This window comes from Poecilia reticulata, linkage group LG20 (genome assembly GCF_000633615.1).
Source record: "Poecilia reticulata strain Guanapo linkage group LG20, Guppy_female_1.0+MT, whole genome shotgun sequence".
Taxonomy (NCBI): Eukaryota; Metazoa; Chordata; class Actinopteri; order Cyprinodontiformes; family Poeciliidae; genus Poecilia; species Poecilia reticulata.
This window is the reverse complement of record NC_024350.1, coordinates 22,861,392-22,884,503: the sequence shown is the minus strand read 5'-3', so window position 1 is coordinate 22,884,503 and position 23,112 is coordinate 22,861,392. Positions and strand designations below refer to the sequence as shown.

At 39.0% G+C, this 23,112-nt stretch overlaps 1 protein-coding gene across 8 annotated transcripts in view; it reads right to left on the bottom strand.

The window, feature by feature from the left end:
* cacnb2a (calcium channel, voltage-dependent, beta 2a) overlaps positions 1-23,112 on the bottom strand; it is a 71,110-nt gene that overhangs the window by 13,442 nt on the left and 34,556 nt on the right. For 6 of the 8 annotated variants that reach the window (XM_008396703.2, XM_008396706.2, XM_008396707.2 and 3 more), the window contains one exon: positions 9,102-9,221. In XM_008396703.2, the coding sequence (XP_008394925.1) occupies positions 9,102-9,221 (120 nt within the window). Of the gene's footprint in view, positions 1-9,101; positions 9,222-12,618; positions 12,708-23,112 lie in introns of those variants that run through there. The other 2 variants (XM_008396705.2, XM_008396710.2) reach the window with 1 other exon arrangement.

The window sequence follows — 23,112 nt, the reverse complement described above, 5'->3', positions numbered from 1 at the left end:
TTCATCATCATTATCACAAATGTCATAGGAATTTTGACCTTCAATGACACAATTGAACTGCTTCTTTTCCAAGGTGGAGCTAATTTACAACATGAAACAATCAAGAATCGAGTGAAAAAGCTTACATTTTTAATAGCAATCCACGCAGAGTCAATATACTAAGTACAAACTCAAATTTATGCATTCCCAGAAATATTTGGTTAAATGTCTCTTGGAAAGTTGTAGCTGCTAATCCACAGGTTTTGTAGCCATCAACAAAGAACTTGCAGATTTCTTAAATGGTTCAAAACATCAAAGTAATGCAAATAGACAAAAACAATTTTAATAAAATAATAATAAAAAAACAGCTTTTAAAATTGGATTTTATTTATCAAGAGTGAAAGAAAATACCAAATCAACCTATTCCTATGTGGAAAAAGTAACCTAACCCGTTTAAATCACGAGTTAACTATAATTAACCACACTTTTCATACAATTTCACCCGACTCATCCCAGTTTAATGACTTCCTTTACTGGAGAGCTGAAATTCTCATTTTTACAGATGTAAAAATACGCTTGGGTAAGAGACCTGTGCAAGTTCTGATTCATCTGGACTGCCTCTGTGACGAGTTTACCATTTCTATTGTAATTCACATGCAGCCTGTCAGCCGGTCAATGTTTCCACACCTTTTTGTAAAGCAGCACTCTTGTCTTACACTTATAAAAAGCACAAACAGCTCTTGTGCAAATGCTTCATAAATCAATTTAACAATCTTTACGACAGCAGGATCAATAATGACCTTCCTGTCTGATAACTGCTGGCCTTCCTCTTTTGGACACATAATCATTACGATAAAGCAAGATCTAATGAAATATTTCTGGAAGACTGCGAAGGGTGATGGGACCACCTTTTCACCTCCGATTATTTTGCTGCAAGAACACACACCTCCTCTTTCTGCGCGATAATTAAGATTTGGTATTATTTTGGTCACGTTAAAATATCAAATTGAGGCACACAACAAGAGTTACATAAAATGCTTTTGGACATAATCTTGGAGCCAGTCTGGCGGCAGTGGCTGCAACAGTTGGCAGCATGGTCATGCCCTCAAACAGATTACATTTGCTCAGCCTTTGACGGAGCAAAAAGCTGGATAAAAGTCAACTGGAAAAAAACAAACAGAATGCACGAGGATGCAGCTTAAAATAATCCCCCAGCTGCACCCTCACATGCTAAATATTTACCTGCAGATAAAAAGAGAGAGCTGTGATGTGCAGTATCCAACCAGGATACCAAAAGGAACCCACTGGATCAGAGCTTTGAGGCTATAATTCAGCTGGACTTTACACAGATTTTGAGAAATGCTTTCAAAGTGCACTCAAATCTCCCCTGCTGGACTGCAATCTGATTTTCTCTAGGCAACCAAAAAACAAAACAGGAAAACAGAGATAAAATTCACCACAGTGTTAGCCCTATAGCAAAACTCCATGAGAAACACAGAACAGATTAGAATATCTCACCCTGTAGTAAGAGTCAAAATATGTTGTGCTGTCCTTTTAAAGCTGCACTGATTGCTTCTGATTAGATGAAACCAAGATCCAAACAACAGACTAGAAGGTCTCTACGCTATAATACAGGTCCTTCTAAACAAATTAGCATATTGTGATAAAGTTCATCATTTTCCATAATGTAATGATCATATATTTTAGATTCATTGCACACCAACTGAAATATTTCAGGTCTTTTATTGTTTTAATACTGATGATTTTGGCATACAGCTCATGAAAACCCAAAATCCCTGTCTCAAAAAATTAGCACATTTCATCCGACCAAAAAAAGGAATGTGTTTTAATACCAAAAAAGTCAACCTTCAAATAATTATGTTCAGTTATGCACTCAGTACTTGGTCGGGAATCCTTTTGCAGCCTTCAATGCGACGTGGCATGGAGGCAATCAGCCTGTGGYTCTGCTGAGGTGTTATGGAGMCCAGGATGCTTYGATGGCCTTAAGCTCATCCAGAGTTTTGGGTCTTGCGTCTCTCAACTTTCTCTTCACAATATCCCACAGATTCTCTATGGGGTTCAGGTCAGGAGAGTTGGCAGGTTAATTGAGCTCAGTAATACCATGGTCAGTAATGGCACTGTGAGGAGGTGCCAGGTTGTGCTGAAAAATGAAATCTTCATCTCCATAAAGCTTTTCAGCAGGTGGAAGCATGAAGGGCTCCAAAATCTCCTGATAGCTGCTGCATTGCCCCTGCCCTTGATAAAACACAGTGGACCAACACCAGCAGCTGACATGGTTCCCCAGACCATCACTGACTGTGGGTACTTGACACTGGACTTCTGGCATTTTGGCATTTCCTTCTCCCCAGTCTCCCTCCAGACTCTGGCACCTTGATTTCTGAATGACATGCAAAATTTGCTTTYATCYGAAAAAAGTACTTTGGACCACTGAGCAACAGTCCAGTGCTGCTTCTCTGTAGCCCAGGTCAGGCGTTTCTGCCGCTGTTTCTGGTTCAAAAGTGGCTTGACCTTTGACCTGGGGAATGCCGCACCTGTAGCCCTTTCCTGCACACACCTGTGCATGGTGGCTCTGGATGCTTCTACTCCAGACTCAGTCCGCTGCTTCCGCAGGTTCCCCAAGGTCTGGAATCGACCCTTCTGCACAATCTTCCTCAGAGTCCGGTCACCTCTTCTCGTTGTGCAGCGTTTTCTGCCACACTTTTCCTTCCCACTGAGGTGCCTTGATACAGCACTCTGGGAACAGCCACTCGTTCAGAAATTTCTTTCTGTGTCTTACCCTCTTGCTCATTGAGGGCGTCAAGATGGCCTTCTGGACAGCAGTCAGGTCAGAAGTCTTACCCATGATTGCGGTTTTGAGTAATGAACCAGGCTGGGAGTTTTTAAAAGCCTCAGGAATCTTTTGCATGTGTTTAGAGTTACTTTGTTGATTCAGATGAGTAGGTTAACTGCTCATTCAGAGAACCTTTTTCATGATATGCTAATTTTTTGAGACAGGGATTTTGGGTTTTCATGAGCTGTATGCCAAAATCATCAGTATTAAAACAATAAAAGACCTGAAATATTTTAGTTGGTGTGCAATGAATCTAAAATATGTGACAGTTTAATTTTTATCATTACATTATGGAAAATAATTAACTTTATCACAATATGCAAATTGTTTGAGAAGGACCTGTATATTGCACTTGCAAAAGATCAATCCTGACCATCTATACATCCTATACATCATTCTTAGTGCAGGTTAGAATTAGGCAAAAATAAATAGGACACTCCATGATAGCCTGCAGGTTTTCCTAAAAAAATTTGGACATATAATTTGTCTGATGATTTTTTCCCCCTACTTATCAATATATAAAAAAAAAAGAGTAGATATTTAGATATTAGAGCTGACCATTTAATGTGATGTGATTTTTTTTATGACAGTGTGCATTCAAAGAAAAAAGCTAATACACTTAAATAAAATGATGAACTAAAATGAAAATGACAGCCACTGACTGGATGTTACTATTTGACAGGCACCACTTTGAAAAGAGATTTTATAAAAGGTGTTTGTATCTTAGTCTCTGGAGTCTGGCTTTCTTCTCAATTCCAATTCAATATCAAGGCACTTTAGAAATCCTAATATATTTGTCCAATAAACTGTGACATATGAATCATTCAGAAGTGCAACCGGTCCAAAATTCTCTGGATGTTTCAGAGTTAAAGACAGAAATATAAAGATATTTAATGTATGAATTTCAGATTTCGTTCACTTGCCATTATGTGAAAATCAGGAAACAATTTTATTTCAAAGTTCTTTGTTCGATTAGGCAAACAAATACTTCATTCATGTAAGTACTTTTTCCACCCCCTGTCCACACTGATGGTTGCTGCACCTTCCAGTCTGTTTGTGTCATGTGACCTCCTTTGCACACTGATGGAAAAAACAATGCAAAGAGCAGCTAGCTAAAACATATGCAAAGAACAATGCTAAGTTTATAAAGCTAGAGAACGAGAGTCTGATGCGGGAAAGCTTTCTGTTGGCTTTTTTTCTACCCACGGTTAACTGCAGCTGCATTAAAAGAGCCAAATTATCAATGAGTCATATCAAAACAAAGATTAAACACAGCAACCCTGTCCTAACATTTTAGCAAACTGCTTCACATGGCAACAGCATGAGGAGAAGCATAATGAAGTGTATCTGCAAGCACTGAGTCAGATATATGTAGATAAATCTTAGCTCAGAGAGACGACAACATCCCGAATGTCATTGGTGATGGGTCACAAGAACAATACTAATACACGACCCATTTAATACTGGTGAAACTTGGTGTTATTTTTATTGCACTTTAAAGCTACTGAGTTTTCAAGCAGCGAGTAATAGAAAAAAAGGCTTGTTGGGACAATATAAAATCTACCGTAGCTGGGAAGACTCATTTGATTTATATAAATTCTGTAGGTTAGCATTTTTTTCCTGCTGCATTTGCAGGAAATTGCTAGTAACGCTTGTTGAATCCCAGCACTGTAGAATACTTGTCAGAAAAACAACCAGCTTAAAATGATAATGATGACTAATTAAAAACCGCCTATGGAACAATTCCCTTCATGCAGATAACAATGTAAATATTCAGAGTAGTGATATTTTTAGTCTAACGTATGCAAATGTGCCTCCCCTAAAACGCCCAGTTGAAAATATGAAATGCTGGAGGTCTTGAAGGACAGAGAGTCCTTGGCGTTGCGTACACTGAATGAAGTTGTGAAGTCCATTACAAATTTATGCCGTTTCATTCATTTCACAGACAGCTGCCTCTTTTCCTTTCTCCCGTCCTTATGCTCAGCTTGACTTGGCTTTATCGGGACATATGAGAACCCGGAGGCAATCATGCGCACACACGCTCAGGTACATCGCTGATGACTGAAAGATTCAAACGAGACATCTACTGCAGACTTCTGAACGGAGACTCTTCATCTGCATATCAGAACCACGCTGCTTCTTACAAAACACAAGCCTTCGTTATGGAGGCTGTGCAGGGTGCAACAAAACAGACAATGATGAGGACGAAAAACAAGGAAAACAACTCGATAGGAAAAAAGGAAAAAGGAAAAGAGAATGAGACACAGCATAGCCAATTAAACTTTAACTAGGAACTCTGTGAGAGTTGGAAACAACCCACAATGCTTGATCTAATATCACCTCATATGTATTTTTCACCAGCTGAGTGAACACTTGCCTTTGCTGTGGCTGATTTACCGTTTTCCATACCACAGCTTTCCAAGACTAGAACACACACACACGCACACACACACACACACACTGGGCCACACACTATAAATCAACAACCCAACATTGTTTCACCTTGAATGTTGTGGATCGATTTGAAATGATTTCTCCACAGCTCTGTGCAACCGGCCTCAGGCTGTACTCCCAGTCTGTAGCATCCATTATTATATGGCACCATAATAACTTTTATTATTCCATAATGGGAAGATTGTTCTATAATTCTCCAAGGTTGCTTGAGTATATCGACCGGGCCCTTCCAGCTGCCAGGTATTTACTCTTCTCATTTTCCTGCACAGCTGGAGAGCGACTGTTTTATTTACAACATTTAATAATTTCTCTGTGTGTTTACTTGTTTAAAACGCCGATCTTCAATAGCATTAGAACCACCAAAGCAATATGTAACTACTGATCTGTGAATTACAGAGTTAAAACTGCAGTGTTTCAAACTCTTAAAGCTGTAATATGTAACTTTTATAGACAATATGTTTTTTTTAAAACATATTGTGAGTGAGTCATGCTCGTGTACTCACAGTGCTAATTAATCAGCTCTGCTCAGGAAATATCAGAAATTGCCAGAACCGATCAGAAACAAAAAGAAAATGATTAGTGATTATCATAAATTGATCATCATGTATCATGAAATGTCAGAAAATATTCTGAACTATTAAGAAATTCAGCTTACTTGGCCTCTGATTCGTGCCGTGGTCAGAAAGTCTTGATTTGAGTTGGGAGGGGGCCTGAAATGCTTTCAGTTTTATGTTAGTTTCATAAATAAGGTTATGAGGTTAAATGCAGTCCAAGTTTAGCTAGAGACATTCAGATATCAAAAAAGGAGTAAAAGTAGACTCGGTGTTGAAAAATGCCCTCTTCTCTGTCATTTAGTTGTCTTAGTGTGGGCATGAAACAAAATAACTTTTGACCAATCTGCAAACAGAGAACATGTGGAAACTTAAGAGTCTTTCCTGTGTTCTTTTAGTAGCTTCTAACTCGTGCCTTTAAGTGTCCTCTGCTGTGCTGCAAGGTTACACGCCTACCGTAGGTGAATTCTGCTGTAATAAGGTGATAGCTGGAGGGAAAAAACTGTGTTCACTTAACGGTTGAGTTTGCAGCAAGTTTAGCATAATACACTGTTTTTAATTATGTTTGTGCATTTGACAGAGGCTTAATGCAAAGTAACATACAAATGAGGACATAGCAATGCAGTGATTTAACTAATTTATAAATCCCTCTATTATAATCCATGTGGAATATGGAGGTTTAGTCACCAATAATTGCAACAAGTTCCCTACAGAAGGTTTTTTTTTATGCAATCAGGGAATCTTTTTTATGCTTATGTTTTAAAATTATTTGTATTTTTCTCAGCAAATCACTTTACTTACAATGTACTTTCCTTCAATTCCTTTTCAGTGGATTAGTTAATTTAAAAGTAGCGCATTTACTGATTATGACGTAAAAAACCATTAGGAGGAGCCCATTTTGGTTTGGTTTCCTTCATGCATGTCAGGAATAAAATATAGTCATTGGCAGTATCCAATCTTTCCTAAATCCTTACGGATTTGTAGTTGAAGGGAAGCGAGTGTGACTTTCTGCACATAAAAGCTCACAGTCAGAGAGTCTGCACTTCCTCTGACCTCAGCCTGCTCCGTCTCTCTCTGCTGGCCAGACCACCAGAAGCTATTTTTTACCACTCATCTGTCATGTAAAATGCCAGCGGGGGTAATCTATGCCAGGTTATCTATAAAGTCAACTTATCATTTTAATTAGTGTGCTAGAGAGGGCGACTCTGGAAAATAACGACACAGATCTGCAGGAATGATCCGTCTCTGCCAGCTAGGAGCTACTCTGAGACGAAGCGCAGGAGGAAAATGTCTGCCTGAATGAATGGATAGCCAAAAGCTTAACTAGCTGTTACAGACACTAAACACCCGATGAAAGACAACACAAACATTTCGCAGTCGCTTGAATTAATGTGAAAAATGTAACACCACGAGCCGTCCAGTGGGCCGGAAGAGAGAGCAAGACGCACAGCAAAATTATTTTTGCAGATCAAAGACTTGCATCTCAACAGAGCATTTCAGTGATTCCGTGGAAGTGGGCTCTGATTGGAATTCCTGTTGCGCAAAAGGCGAGCCCACTCTGTCATGTGTGTGTTTGTTTATGTGCTGCTAATTGCGGCCGAGAGCAGATCAGGCGAGGCTTATAGCTCTGACAAACAGTGACGCCGAGACCTCTGAGGCCCCTAACCTCTCACATCAGTGGTCACTGAGAAGGACCACTTCATATGACCAGCTGAACTCTGCTCTAACATCCTGCTTCTTTAGAAATCCATAAAAAAAAAAAAAAGTTTTAACTTAGAGTTATCTCAAAGCTAAGAGAGGAGCCATAATGAAAATAGATTTACTTTAAGTCCGGTTGGAACCATTTGACACAAAGTGCGTCGCATAATTCACCTAACTAAAGTCTAAATGGAGCAAACTGAGTAACATGGAGGACTTTCGGAGGAATTCCAGAAAGGAAGTGGACTCAGCTTTGTAACAACAAACAGATCCATGTAAAGTTTACATCATAGTTTGAGTGATGCCTGCCATCACTTAATCAAACAAAATAAACCAATTTTATCTGCAAGCACATATTTATATTTCTATACTTGTAGACATTTCTTGCAAGGTCTTACTTTTATTAATTACCATCAACATAACTTGCATTTTGTAATAAAACCCTACACCACATCCTCTTTAAATTCAAGGATTATGTTTAAAGATATGCAAAAGAAATTATCTGGTCTTCAACAGGCTTCTAGAATTACTTAAATCCATTCAAAAGTTTACAAAAAACTACATCAGATGTTATGCTGTCATTATGTGTTAAACAGAGGTGAAGCCAATAGGAAAAAACTGTGAAAATTAAGTGCACCTCATGAACCACCTTAGGAAGAAAACACATTGGAGGGCTAATTTTATACATGACAATTATTTTCCCCCAAAGAAACCAAAAATTTATGCAACACAGAAAGAAATGTTACAACCACAGACAAAATACTGCAGCCACAAGAAATAGAAGCACAAGAGAAAGTGCCAAAACTAGCAAAAACAACAGCAAGTATGAAATGCTGCAAACTTTCCCCACAGAATGGAGGTGCTCCAGACCACTAGGGGGAGTCGACCACCAAATCAAATTATATAGTACCAGACCTTCAGAAAAGGAGGGATGTCACAATTTAAATAAAGTGATGTCCAGAAACATGCCTTCTTTTACACCATCATAGAACATCAGCGTATTTATGTCAGAATTGTTACATATTCAAAACTGCAGAATTAATAGATCTATGTGGGACTTTGCTAAATCCAATTTAATACCTATTGATCAGACTTAGGACTTTTTATGAGCATGCAGATCTATGGGTAAAGTTTAAGATGCAGATTGGAACCTACCCTAAATATTTTCCATTCATGAATAATCTTCTTTAAGATGGAATGATGGAATTCAAATTGTTTGGTGATGACATTATAACTCTACCCAGATGGATGGCCAGTTGCCTCTTTATGGCCAATGCTGTTAAGTCTTTTCTGATTTTATAGAGGTGGGTTACATTAACTGATGATAATTTCTATTTCTTACATATATTTGTTATATGAAGCTTTTGCACTGTTTTTGTGTAGTAAACAAGAAACAAATTCCACAAAACAGAGCGGAAACTTTTTTTCTTTTTGTAAAATTGAGATCGCACAAAAAACCTTATCAGAATGCTTTTTAAATCATTCAAAGTGACCCTTTTAGTGCTATTTGACGTTGCCAGGTAAACAAGGGAAAGTGAGCTTCCGATCCCTGGCTTAAAGAATCCAACCTTGGCTTTGTCGAGCTGTGCCTGAGCCTGTCGCTCTGCCTCTCTGCGCGCTGCCTCCTTATCCTCCTCAAGGGAAACATCGGAGTCTGATGGACGGCTGGTGTAAGAGTCGGCCGAACCCTGTGGAAACACAAACAGCGGCACCTCAGCAACAACTACAACTGAACAAAGATGAACTCACAGCTTGGGAACAATAGAAGTATTTTTGAAAACCTTGGAGGTTTTAATTAATCCACTGCAGAAAAAAAAAAATCACATTAAAAGTTATCATCTACACACCCATCTGTTTGCCTGTTAAGTATCTGCTTAAGATATCTGCTATAATAGCAATATTAATTTCGAATACCAGTGTAAATTTTCATATCTGTGTATTCTTAACTGCAAGTATGAACAATTTGGTATTTGTTTTAATAATGCCATGGAAATGCAGTGCTTTTACACTTCCAATACCCAATTTAAACATCCTGAAATAAAATACACTAATGCATTATTGTAAAATAGTGGCAGTATTTTTAAATTTAAAAAAGGTAATAAAAAAAAAAAAAGCAGCAATAGCTGACGATACACATTTTAAGACCTGGTATTAAAAACCTTAACTAGACTTTCTGAGCGATAATATTGAAATAATTGAAGAATTTAAGACTCCTAGACCTAAATCCAAAAGAAAATCCATAAAGTGAGCAGAAGAGAGGAGCATCTGATCAAATTTGTGACTCAAAGATCCATCTCACTGTATGCTCTAAACAGGGGTGAAAGTAGTTTTAAGTTCTTGGGGGTACTATGACAAAAAAAATAAAAAATAAATTTGGAGTTTCTGTGCTGATGAATTTTTTCGCGAAGCAATAAAAGCTGGGTAGCTCTTTAATTGTTACAAAATAAAGCTGTATTTCCTTCAGCCCACTGGCTGCAATGTTGACACCTTGAGATGCCATGAGACCTAAATCCTGAACATCATGGCATGGAGTGCATCCCAGTTTTCCATGTCTGGCATATAACCATTCATTTTAGCTTTTAAACTGGTTCTATTGATCCTGTGTCCAGACAGAGATAATCAGTAGCCCAGCATCATGACCTGTTTGTTCTGAAGATCCTGCAGCTTCCACTTCTCTTCCTAACATGGTGCCTCCTCACCCTGACTCTCATACTGACAGGAGGAACCACAGAGCTGTTAGGTTAAAAGCTCATCTTCTGAAGTTGGGATATTTTTCCAACAGATTCCAGAGGAATCACCTCAAACCAGATGTTGGACTGGATTTTATTTCACTGTCATTTGAGTGGAGTGGAGCTATAAAGGTTGAAAAAGGTTATCATTTTGGAGAAAGTCTCATCAACATCAATATTTCCACTAAATAAGAGGCAAAAAAAAATAGTTTGATAAAGGAAAAACTTCTCAGACTCTGAGCCCGACAGCACCAAACTATTTTTTTAATTAGACAATTAATTTAATTTCACATAATTATCGCGGTAGAAGCCATTTGTTTGTTAGATACTTAATGTTTACCGTGTTTGATGTTTGTTGCGATTGAAGTATACTCACAAAGAACGAGGTAATTAGTTCAAGTTTGTCGTTTATTGAACGTTCAGAAACTACAGCGGCTGTGATGCACCAAGACAAAGGTAAACAAAAGCAAAACAACCTGAACAGGTGATCAACTCTAAACCACTCGCACCTTTTTACTTTCCGTCTCTCTCTGTTATTTAAGCACACCCGTTGCCATGGCAACCGCCTGCGCTACACAAGCCGACCAGAGATTACGTTAAAAACACTCACTCCGTTACGATACTAGGTTTGCAGGCTTGATATTTATTTTGCGATTATTAATAAGCCTTCCTGGACACAGCTGTAGTTGATTAGTTCATTTTAAACTCCTGCTCTGCTAGTTATTTTGGTAATGGAACCGAAACGCACAGAATTGTGCAACACCTTGTTGAAACAATAATTACTGAGATCATTATTGCTGTTGGGTCATTAATTTGAACACGTTTTATTGATTTTTGTTGTTGTTCTTTAATAAAGTTACGAACGTTTTAAGCGAGTCAGAGGAGGAAGTGCGGGTCTCAGCGTCCTGGCGACGTTCAGTTTGTCACCTAATGCCGAGATCGACTCAAAACCTTCCGCGATCGACATATTGCACCCCTGCGTAAAGCACAAACGGTTCAGAAACAATATGAAATGAGAAAAAAGCTATTTATTAACTGATTAAGTCGTGTTTTAGATTGTTCTTGAAAAACTAATCACTCACGGCTGCACAGTGAACCCATTCATTTTATTTTACAGCAGACTGCTGCTCCCCTCTCTTGCAGATACTGCGTACCCCAGCTAAATCTTTTAGGGGTACGCAGTACCCTGCCGTATCCCCTTACTTTCACCCCTGGCTCTAACATTGTAAAATTTTATGGTACACAATTCATTGTCTTATTGACAAAAAAGGGTTCTTCAAAAAAAAAAATTCACAACCTTCCTGCACTGGTGATTTCTTTCTTGAAGGGAGATTTGTTTCCCTCCAATAAATTACATTTATTCAAATCAACAGCTGTGTGTTTCTAAACATTCTTGTGTGAGATTACGCTTCTGCACTAGATTATTAATTTATTTCAAGGTTTGTGTAAACACTTAAATATGAATGGAATCGTCCTAATAATGTGGCACAGAGCTTCCGTTTGTGAATGAGGAACACCCCTTCATTTTTCTAAGACAGTCATCAAGTACCGCGAATAAAAGCAGCTCGTCTTTCATCCAGCGGAGTCGGTGCACCTTTTATCCTTACCTGCACGCTCCTGTGGCAGCCACTCACACAAGGTCTTTCATTCATCTCACTGCACCATTACACTCTGCTGTCTGAGTTAAAAATAGCCTCCCCTCAATCTGTGCATGATTAGAATTACCAAACCAAGATCATACCACTTCATCCTCTCTTCTTGCACCATCTGACTTATGCAAAGGAGACAACCCAGGAGGTGCTGTTGTTCTAGACAGAACAAGGTGGGTCATATTCACGCCCTCCATCTTACGCAAAACCCTGCTGCTCATCAATCATCTGAATGTCTTTCATGTTCCCCACTTTGCTACAGAGAAGAGATAAATAAAAAACAAACAGATCCAGTCTTACTAATCAGATTTGATTAGAAAAGCAATGAGCGGCAGTTTAACACCTGCTCAAGGTTACGATGCCACACTCAAGTGAAATGAAATTTACTGCTTGCGAGGTATGTTTGGTTGCGAAAGATGCAGGTGAGCGCACCTGGCCTCCCTCGAGTGTCACCTTTAAATAAGAGACGTGATCATGAGCAGCCGTCCCAGTGGGTCGCATGGAGGTGATCTGGAGCTCTGCCCAGAATCTGACAGCCATAACTGATACCAACACACAACTTCTCATCGTCACAACACCGCCACGCTGAACCCCAACACTTCGCGCTGGCGATGGATGCACTGGGAAAGCACAGACTCCACGAATTACACACGAATGCATGCACAGAAGCAACTTTCACAACATAAATGGTAGAAAATCCTCCTTACGCAGGCATCGGAGCTCTTGACTCGACCTCCTTTGGCTCGTTTCAGCAAGCGGATCCAGGTGGCCTTCATGAGCCACACTGGTCATTCAGTGTCCTGAGCCACTGCCCCCCCCTGCTGCTACTACAACTAAACCAAACTGCACCGCTGAGGTGTCCTTTGCACCAGCTTTGCAGCAGCTGTCACTGCTTTGGCTACAGGTACATTCAACACTGTGGCTACATCGGCAGCTGGTTCCTCTTACGCCAGGGCTGCGAATGCTGCTTTCATCCCCGGATAAATAAATAGCTTCAGAGTCGGAGCTCCTTGTTCTGCTGCAGCTCCAGTTGGCTCTGCTGTCGTCTGGAGAGCCAAAGCTCCAACTACCCCTGCTGCTGCTGCCGCCGCTGTCGCTGTTGGCAAAGATGGGGAATCCGCTGGAGCTCGCTGCCCCGCGCATAATCTCAGCAGCTCTCTCCCCCTCGTCTGCCTCAGACTCCTTGGTGGAGGGAGAGCTCGGCGTGCCGCTGCAGGTGCTGAGGCTGACTCCCAGAGTGAGTCAGGTGGCAGCGATGCTCCTCATCCCCTCCATCAAGCTTCCCCGTCCTGCTGCGTCGCTGGCGCCTCGCACTACTCCGCGAGCGACGCTTGACGGTTCATCTGCGAGAGTCCCGGTGTGGCTGCATGTGACCGACTCTCCCGCCGATGATAATGAAGCTGCTGCCACTGCTGGTGCAAGCTCTCCCTTTCTCACGCTGTGACTTGGCTTGTCAGAGTGTCTCTTCCCGACTCCTTCTTACAAGCTCCACTGTGCCATTTCAGCATTTCTTCTTTCTCTACCTCAACCCTTTTCCTCCATCACCCCTCTTCTTCTTTTTTTTTTTCCCCCTCACACAGTCAGTTCATCTGCTCCTCGTGTCTCTGCAGCAATCATTTCTAGAAACTGCATGTTCTGTATGAATGGTGGTCATGAGTCAACAGTGCATACATTTGAGTTTCTTTTGCACTAATAGATATAGAATGTACTTTGCTGCATGTCCAATGTCAGTCTTGCAAAAGTATTGACACTCCTTTATGGTTTTAATGTTAAAACAACAAACTTCAATGTATTTTATTGTGATTTCAGGAGCATAGATTTGGAGTGGAAGAAAAATAAAACTTTTTTTAACATAAACACCCGAGGACACCAATAAACACCAAAAGATTATTCCTTGTTGCTCTGGCTGCATGTTTAGTGTCGTTTTCTCTCCAGAAAGTTCATTTCTGCCTTGGTCTCGAGACTTTATCTGCCACTAAATGGTTTTCTCCCAGCACTACGTCGCATTTAAGCTTCATTGATCTTCCAGTTACTTTTGACCAGCTTCCCAGACTCTGCTGAAGAAAAGCATCCCCCAGAATTATCCTGCCACTGCCATGTTTTAGTGTGAGTGATATTGTTTATTTTCTTCTAGCTGTCACTTTTAGGTGAGAAAGTTTCCTTTTGTTCTCTTATGAGCAGAGTACCTTATTCCACATTTTCTATAATTTGGCAGTACTTTCCTTCTTTCTCTTAACAATTGTTTTCTTTAGTTTGCCTCTTGCCTGCATCTCTGATTAGTGTCCTGCCAGTTTGGGCGGACGGCCATTTCTTGGAAGGTTTGACGTTCTTCCATGCTCCCTTTTTTTCCCAGATGATGGACGGAACAGAGCTCTCAGATATGTTCAAACCTTGACAAATTGTATAAAATGATTTGAACTTTTCCATAAGTTTGTCCTTTGTCTGCTGTGCTGCTTTGCTGTCAGGATGCTGTTTGCTCTCTAAGGAAAATCCACTGAGGCCTTCACACAACAGCTGTGTTTATACTGAGCTTCAATTACACTTAAGTGGACTCTACTGATTAAATATAAGTTTTAATGTGACAATAAAACGCGACTCTGTGTTGCTCCATCACATAAAAAATGACGACATCTGAAAAAGTTCATGTTGTACTTGGTACCAGAATTCTGGTTTGCATACCAGGATTTTGGTGTGCAAACCAGAATCCTGGGACTTATTGGATTCTGGTTTGCACACATAATTACTTTAACGTCGCAGGCTAATTAATCTAAAAGTCATATTTCTGGGTTATGGGAGGAAGTCTGAGTGCCGAGAATATGTACAGAGAGAAAGATCTCCAACTTGGATTTAAACCCAGGATCTTCATGCTACAAGGCAACAATGCAACCAAATGTGCCAACCTCTTGTATATGAAATTATAACTTTAATTTACTCCGTTAAGAAATAAAATTACTTTGCCTGAAAATCTTTGTCTCAAACAAAGTAAAAACAAATCTTAACATTTTTAGGAACAGTCTTTTCTAACTGCTGACATGAAAACTTTGTTGTGATTTTGACATCGATCGGTTGCACCAAAGCAAAGATTTGACATAGTTTTACGATGATGCTGTAAAACTAAGGAAAGATTGTGACAGGCCGGATGCCGCAAAAGTTTCACATATTTGTGTAAATTAAGACTAAATTACATTATTAAGTAACCTGAGTGCAGCTCATTTGATTACACAACTTATTGTTTAATCAAAAGCTCTCTTATCCTACAAGAGAGCCTTCATGTAAGAAGAGATCAGGACAGGAGAATGAATAAGTGAAAACTACATCTGACAGGCAGTTGTTTCACACATAAAAACACAAAATATTTGGCAATACTGCAGAAACATTTGTCAAAATATTCTGAAGAAACCTAATGTTTCTGTCTTAATCATTGCTGCTCATTAAAATAAGTAAAGATTTTTCATTTTAGTATAAATGTTGTCCTCATCAATAAATGTAACATGTGTGATTATAGCTTCTTTAGACTAAACAAGCTAATGAAGAAGGAAATTATATCAATTAAATGTGGGTAAATACGTTTTTTTTTTTTTTCTAAAGGTGAGCTGGTATGGACGGAAAATGATGACAGTCTAATATCTTAAAGAAGTTACATTAAAGTCACAATGACTACTTGAGTAAATCATGTCTGCAAGAAATCTTGTAGCATCAGCTCTACGCAACAATGTCGGCGTCAAAGAACTCCACAAGCCAACGCTTCTGTCCGAATGTCGCACATGTTTTGATGTGCCGTGTTGACACTTGCCACCGCTGCTCTCAGGGCAGGACGCAGATGCTCCGGACCAGAGAGGAGGGCGTTAACGCCGTCTGTGAAGGCTGCACTCTGCTGGCAGCTCTGACAAAAACACACAGCGACAGAAAGGACCCGGGGCGACCCGACACTACAGGCCTCCTGACCCGATGCTGTGCTGACCCCGACAGCATAGCGTCACTCCCACAAAACCCGCTAATAACGATACGGCAGTGGTATGATGACATTTAGGTCTTCTTCAGGCCGAGAGACAATCGGAGCTCTGTTTGAAGCAGCTGGTATCGAGAAACCTCCATAAAACTGATTCTCGGAAAACTCGAATTAATTCTGCTAATGAAGGGTTCTTGCTGCCACTTCTTCAGCGTTGCATAACCAGGAAAAAAAATCTCTACAGTCTTTGCATTCGGGAAAAACATCTCCTTGAAATGAGTTAAAACGGGTTTAGAAATCTGTCCTTCTAAGAAGTTATATCAGGGAATCTCATGACATTCATCTAATGCTGTAATTAGGTTGATATTTGTTATTCTGGGTAAAATTTAACTGAATGCTTTTAGATAATGTACCATGAAATTTACGGCCAAACTAATTATCTTATCGTCTGCTAAAATGTTACAGTTTTGGCTTGTTTAGATACAAAAAAATATGTGGCCAAAAAGAGATGATAACCAATGATTTTCTTGATTCTTTGCTTCACTGCGCAAACATTTTTCTATTAACTTAAACTTGGAAAACTATATAAACTTCAGCCCTTGATGAAAAGCAGCAATATCCTGATTCTTTCTGACATGGTGATTATTTTGTCCTTTTCATAATCTAATACTTTTGCAGTTTTAGTTCTTTTCCAAGCACGCATCAGTTTGTTTTCACCTTGTCAGATATTTTATGTCAATTTGAAAACTTTCTGACTTGCTATTTTCTGTGATAAAACCATATTTTAGTACAAGTAAATGTAATTAACTGACTCCAATGAATGCTACGCCAGGGCAGTTTTGGTTTCATCAAGTCATAACTTGCCCTGGTAAAAATGAGGATTTGAACCAGAATCCGTGGAAACAGTTTAACCCAAACGCCGCATGGCAATTTATAAAATAAAGACAAGGAAGTAAAGAGAGCAGTCGATTGGAGACGCAACAAACCAGCACCTTACCCAGAGATTTAAAAGCTCTCTGTGTTTAAACCAGTCTGGTGAATGAAGGCTTGTTGTAAAAACTTTAAATCAAAACACTAAAGTGATGGAGGCATTAATATAGACATTTTACTTTATTCCCTGGCTCTGACAAGAATTATTAGCAATAACTAGTCAACTTAAAAGTTCAAAAACAACAGTCATACTGACCATGATAAATCAACTATTAGTTGCCATCTCCTTTAAACCAAAGGTTGCAACCGTTTCATGACGCTCGCAGACAAACTGTTTCAACAGTCCAACATATGGGGGAGGAGAAATCTGTTCGCTTTACATATTTACATATAAAGCTCACCCACGTTTCCTATCAAGATGATGGTTGTAGTAGAACTTCTCACTCCATCTACAAAATGATCAATTCTGAGATTACCACAGGGGATATTTCAGACAGTGCTGTTAAAGCATGCTGCAGCTTTAATGATAAATAGAAGAGTACATCCAGCTTTGAAGTCCTGATTTAGACGTGTGGACTTTAAAATGAGTTAGATTTTATTTTGGTTTTATTTAAAACTTGATATATCTCTAAACTTTGCATTGATGTGTGAGATTGGAACATTTTTATGACTGTTTTATCTTTAGAAATCATCAGCATATTTCCCTACAACTAGAAATGAACAGATTAATATGGATATAGGAACAGAATGTTTTTTTAACAAATGTGAACTAGAGGAAGTAAATGATGAACTCACAATGTACTGGGGCAAAATGGAGATACGATTTTTACTCCAAAAACACAAGTTCAGAAATTCATATTTAAATTGTATTTGTATATTGTATTCTTTTTTAAATAATTTATTCTGTGAGGGAACTGATGGTTTCTGAATAACAAAATATATTTCTCTAAAGCATCTGTCATGTGGTTAGGAACTACAACAAGGACTCTCTTCTTGAATGAACCCAGAGTGGGTGCTGGGTTGTACCAGACTATTAAAAATGTTCTATCCACCCAAGGAGGTTTTAGGTAACGATCCTGGAGTCTCCACTGTTAATCACGGTTCATTAAGCAGAGGTCGGCTCTCCAGGACCACCAGCGACCCCTACATGGAGCGACTGCATGGTGATGACTACATTAGAACATACAAATCACAGCTGTAATAGCGAGAGTGGAGGAAAAGGTCCTGAGTCAGCTTGTGCAGCCTCCTCTATCTGACATAATCACTTACTGTGGCTGAAGCAGCTACAGCAGCACACCCCTTCATTGCCTGAAAGCTCCCATATTCACATTAAGTCACTTTTATCATGGCTTTATAGAAGTCCACTAAAAAAAAAATTGCAGTCGCGCAGAAAAGTTCAGGTTGTTTCCGTGTGTGGTCCATTATTCAACCTTACATACTTGACTCTAAGCTGCACTCTCAATAATGCCATTTGTCATTTAAGTATCCCTCCATTACCTTCCTTTTTCCTGTTATTTGATTTCACCTTTTTCCATTCCCGTCTCTTTTATTCTCTCCTCTGTCTTTCTCTCTCTCTCCCTCTCTCTGCTACTTCCATCCCAGTATTCCCAGTAGCTTTGACGTTCTTGACTCACTGGTTTTGCGCAAGCAGAGGAAGATGGTTACGCATTTAGCCACTGACGTATTTTCCTCAAATCCCACTTGATGCCCTCTGTTTACTGCCGTGAGCTCAGCCAGAGCCGTTTGATTTAGTTCTGCGACAAGATTGATCAAAATTCACTGTAGATTTGATCTGTATGATGATAGAAGCAGCAAAGGTGAGTGGTGATATATAGAAAAAGATTCATAATTTAACTGTATTTTTACAGAGTTCACACCAGAAAGTGAAACCCTTCCTCTAGCAAGAATCGAGTGCTTGAAAGCAATAAGAACCATAAGAGGTGAAGATATATAAATAATTTATATCTCATCTGTAAATAGTTTTCTAGATTGTCAGTGGTTAGGATACAGTAATATTTGTAGTTATTTTTATTTAAAATGTAAAACTCAGTGAAAAAAATGAATGAAAGTGCAATCATTTCAAAATAGCAATATTAAAAAAAATTCATATTTTATACCTTTTTGACTGTATTGATATTTTCTGTTGCATTTGTGAAACTGAAACTTCATTAAACCAGTTTTAAGCATCAAAACAATTAATCCTAATGAGTAAAGATGTTATACAAAACTTGAAATATTTCATAAAAGACAACTTTTCTGTACTTAGTCCATATTATTCTTTTTATCTCTTTTCCTAGCTCATATAAAATAACACACAGTTGCATCTGTTGAGTTTATGATATGAAGCACATGCAAAAGTAATGGATGGTCCTTACATTCATATATTGTCAAATCTAGTAAAGCTATTCCTTGCTTCTCTTTTATCTGTCATTACTATGTAACACAAAAAAATTATAATAATCAGCAACAAAATTTGGTTATTTCCCAAATAAATGTGAAAAAGTTCTGTTTGTGTGCCAAGTTTGAGTCTCCTGTTCGATTTGACCTTTCGGCAATTAAAAAATCTATTTTAGATCCAGGAATCACTATTTCACTATTTCATCCACTCCTGCTTTCTACTTTTCACCATACCCTATCTGATACCTGGAAATGAAGTATGGTATCACATCCAAGTACTAAACCTTTGCATATCAGTTTAATTCTCTTGGTAGTTCAGTATTTTTGAAGAATTGTGGAGATTATTCATAAAAATTCCTCAAATCTCACTCTTACTTTAACTGCATATTACGTTCTGAAGATTTGATCCAGATGCCGGTTTAGACCATTTGACTCCTTATCAAACCAAAATAACAACGAGTAACTTCTAGTTAGTCGTAGTTGTTAGTCAGAAGCACAAACAGCTCAGTCTTGGGTCAACAAATAGATCAAAATGCAAAAATACAATGTGACGAAAGAGCAAAATGACCAGGACTGAGTGGCTGAGTCATAGATCAGAGTTGAGAGGCGAAACAAAAAAATTCCTCAGTAAAAGGTCGGATAAGGCTTAGAAAGCGAGTGAAGAGGACCAAAAAAGATATTTAGAAAGCCTGAAGAAACATTATTAAAGACAATATGAAAAGATTAGAAGAGTATCTGGGTACTTTAATGCATTATGCAGTATAATAAAGAATAACATGAGTATTACACAATAACTAGAGTACAATCTGTTAAATTTACCAAAAAATTGCCCTAGTCTTTACTCAAAGACAGCATATAAACTGGTCAGTCCACGTTCTGCTTTGCATCTTTTATTATAGCTGTCTAAAACATGCCATTACTGATGCCAAAGCCTCTAGAGATCATTGTGATACACTGTAGCTGACGGAAGCAAGCTGACAATAGGCTGAGCGAGTGTGCAAGCAGCTTCAGACGTTGAGTGACTCATTGCTGGCAAGAACTAAAGCTTCTTCTTTTTCCTGCCATCTGTCCATCACTGCCACTTCAGTTGATGCAGCGCAAAGTCAATTAAATTACAAACAGTGTCTCCTTCGTCAAGAAGGAGACAATGGCAGCCGACATGACAGCCAAGTGTGAGAGACGTGTCATTGCTACAATAATTGGTTACTAAACTTTTTACAGTGCAAGAAATAAAAAGCAGGAGAGCAAGAAAGGGGAAGAGAAACAGATTGATGGTGCATCTGCACAAGGAGAAAGGGAAGAACGGGAGAAAGAAATTAGTAAAGACGTATTGTACAATGCTGTGCAGATGTTGAGGTGAGACTGACAGTCCCTCCAGAAGTGTTTACTCAGCACTACATAAACCAGTATATCAAATACGAGAATCATCACGTAATCTGTCACCTGACAGGATTACTGACTGTTACTGTAGTTTAAAGCAAGCTGGGAAGGACCAAAAACCAACACGGAGACTGGAAATAGTCTGGAAACTAAACAGGCTATTTAGCTTCCAGACTAAACCTATTTAGTCTGAGAAGAACAAACAAGGTTATCAGCATTCAAAAATATCTGCACGAATTAACTTTTGATAGAAAACGAGACTAATGGAGATTCAACAAGAAATCAAATGATGGCCAGACAAAATTCTCTGATAAGTGAATATTCCATACGTAAGTGTTAAGAGACTGAAGAGGCTTTGTGTTTTAGTTGATGTTGTATTTGTAGTGAGAGTTGTTTTTTTTCTCTCTCTCAAATATTAGGTAACAGCTTTTAATAATTACAGAAATAAAACATTATATTATATAATATTTTGTGTTATTAAATAGTTAAATAAATAGTTAAAAATTAAATAGTTGTAATCTCTGCAAAATTTAATCTGTTATATATGTTCAAAAGTAAAAGAAGGACGATTGCAAGAAAATCTGGCTTCTTAGGAGCAAAGTATAATGAAATATATGCATTTAAACAACAATGGCGAGCTGGGATGCTCCGAGAGAAGATGAGAAATTTTAGCATTTTTGATTCTTTGCGGCCAATAACCCCGAACCTGAAAAGGGTACCATACTTGTTCTCCAAAAGCACCAATCAGATGCTAAACAGCCAAGTTTAGGGGGGTTCAAACTCAGTGCTTGAGTGCAAGTGAAGCCAAATGCACATGGAAATGTGCAGTATTGCCTCAATTAGATCAGGTTAACTAGCTGTCCATTCTCTTTCAGGTTTCTCAGTGCAAAGATAGACAGAGCAGTAATAGGATGAGAGCCAATCAAGACATCGTTAAAAAAAAAAAAAAAAAAAAAACTCCAGTTGCTGCTTTCTTTGTGCTTGCATCAGCAATTTTCAGACAGCTTCCTGTGTGAGGCAGGCAGCGCATGATTGATGAGAACTGGCTCAAAGAGCAGAACGAGCTTCTTATGACTGTAAAAATAAACAGTCCACTAACTAGATCTGTCTGTAATAAAACAGTTCTCCATCTTTCACTTTCTGCACACTGATAACAACACTAAGCAGCAACTTTAAACCAGAGCTGCAGCTTAGAAAATGTTGAGGCTTTGCAACGAGAGTTCAACAGTATAGCGTTGACGGGTTAATGTGCCAGCCAAAGGTTGACAGGATTCCAGTTACATCTCAAAAGTTAACGCTTTTTGTTTAGATGTTTATTAAAAACACAAATTTTTAAGACTCCTATTGAGATGTGAGCACCTGTTTCTAACAACTATGAGAACAGCTGATTTTTGTTGAATGCTTAACTTTAGCAGGTCCAATCCAAGGCCCAAACTGAAGTTCATCCTACAAGCACCTCCTGAAATTTAGCAATATCAAATCAAGTGACCTTTTCACAGCGCTTGCTGACAAAGCTACACCTTAGTTTACAGAAAAAGATATGTGGACACTTTGAACAGCGACCCATGAGGACAACCTATATACACTCCTGATCAAAATCTTAAGACCAGTTAAAAAACTGCAAGAATTTGCATTTTGCACTATTGGATCTTAAGAAGGTTCTAAGTAGAGCTTCACAATGTTAAAAGAAGCAATCAGCGTAAGAGACAAAAACTTTTGAGCGGGGAATTAATTGAAAACTGCATTTACACTCAAACATGATTTTTTTCAGCTGATCAAAAGTTTAAGACCATAGCTCAAAAAAAAAAAAACCCAAGCCCCCCAAAACAGAAATCAAAGTGTCAAAAAAAAAGGACTCAGTAATGAGTAGCTTCACGATTCTTGTTGATGACTTCAAACAATCGTCTAGGCTTGATCCAGTGTTTCCAGGAGGCTAGTGGGAACGTTGCTCCAAGTGTTGAAGATGGCTTCATGAAGGGCATCCACTGTCTGGAACTGATGTCCATTTTTGTAAACTTCCCTTGCCATCCAACCCCAAATGCTCTCAATTGGGTTTAGATCCGAGGAACATGCAGGATGGTCCAAAAGAGTGATGTTATTCTCTTGGAAGAACTCCTTTGTCATGCGGGCATTGTGAACTGCAGCATTGTCCCGTTGAAAACCCAATCATTACCACTCAGACGAGGGCCCTCAGTTATGAGGGAGGCCCGCTGCAACATCTCCACATAGCCAGCTGCTGTTTGACGCCCCTGCACAACCTGAAGCTCCATTGTTCCATTGAAGGAAAACGCACCCCAAATCATGATGGCMCCCCCACCACTGTGCCGGGTAGAAAACATCTCAGGTGGGATCTGCTTGTCTTGCCAAGACAAGCAGTGTCCCCAGACAAGCTTGTCCCCAGCTTGTCCATCAGGACCTGATGGACCATGATGGTCCTGATGGTCCAGGACCATAATAATAATAATAATAATAATACATTTTATTTCAAAGGCGCCTTTCTGGCACTCAAGGACACCGTACAATAATAAAAAAACTGTGACAGAAA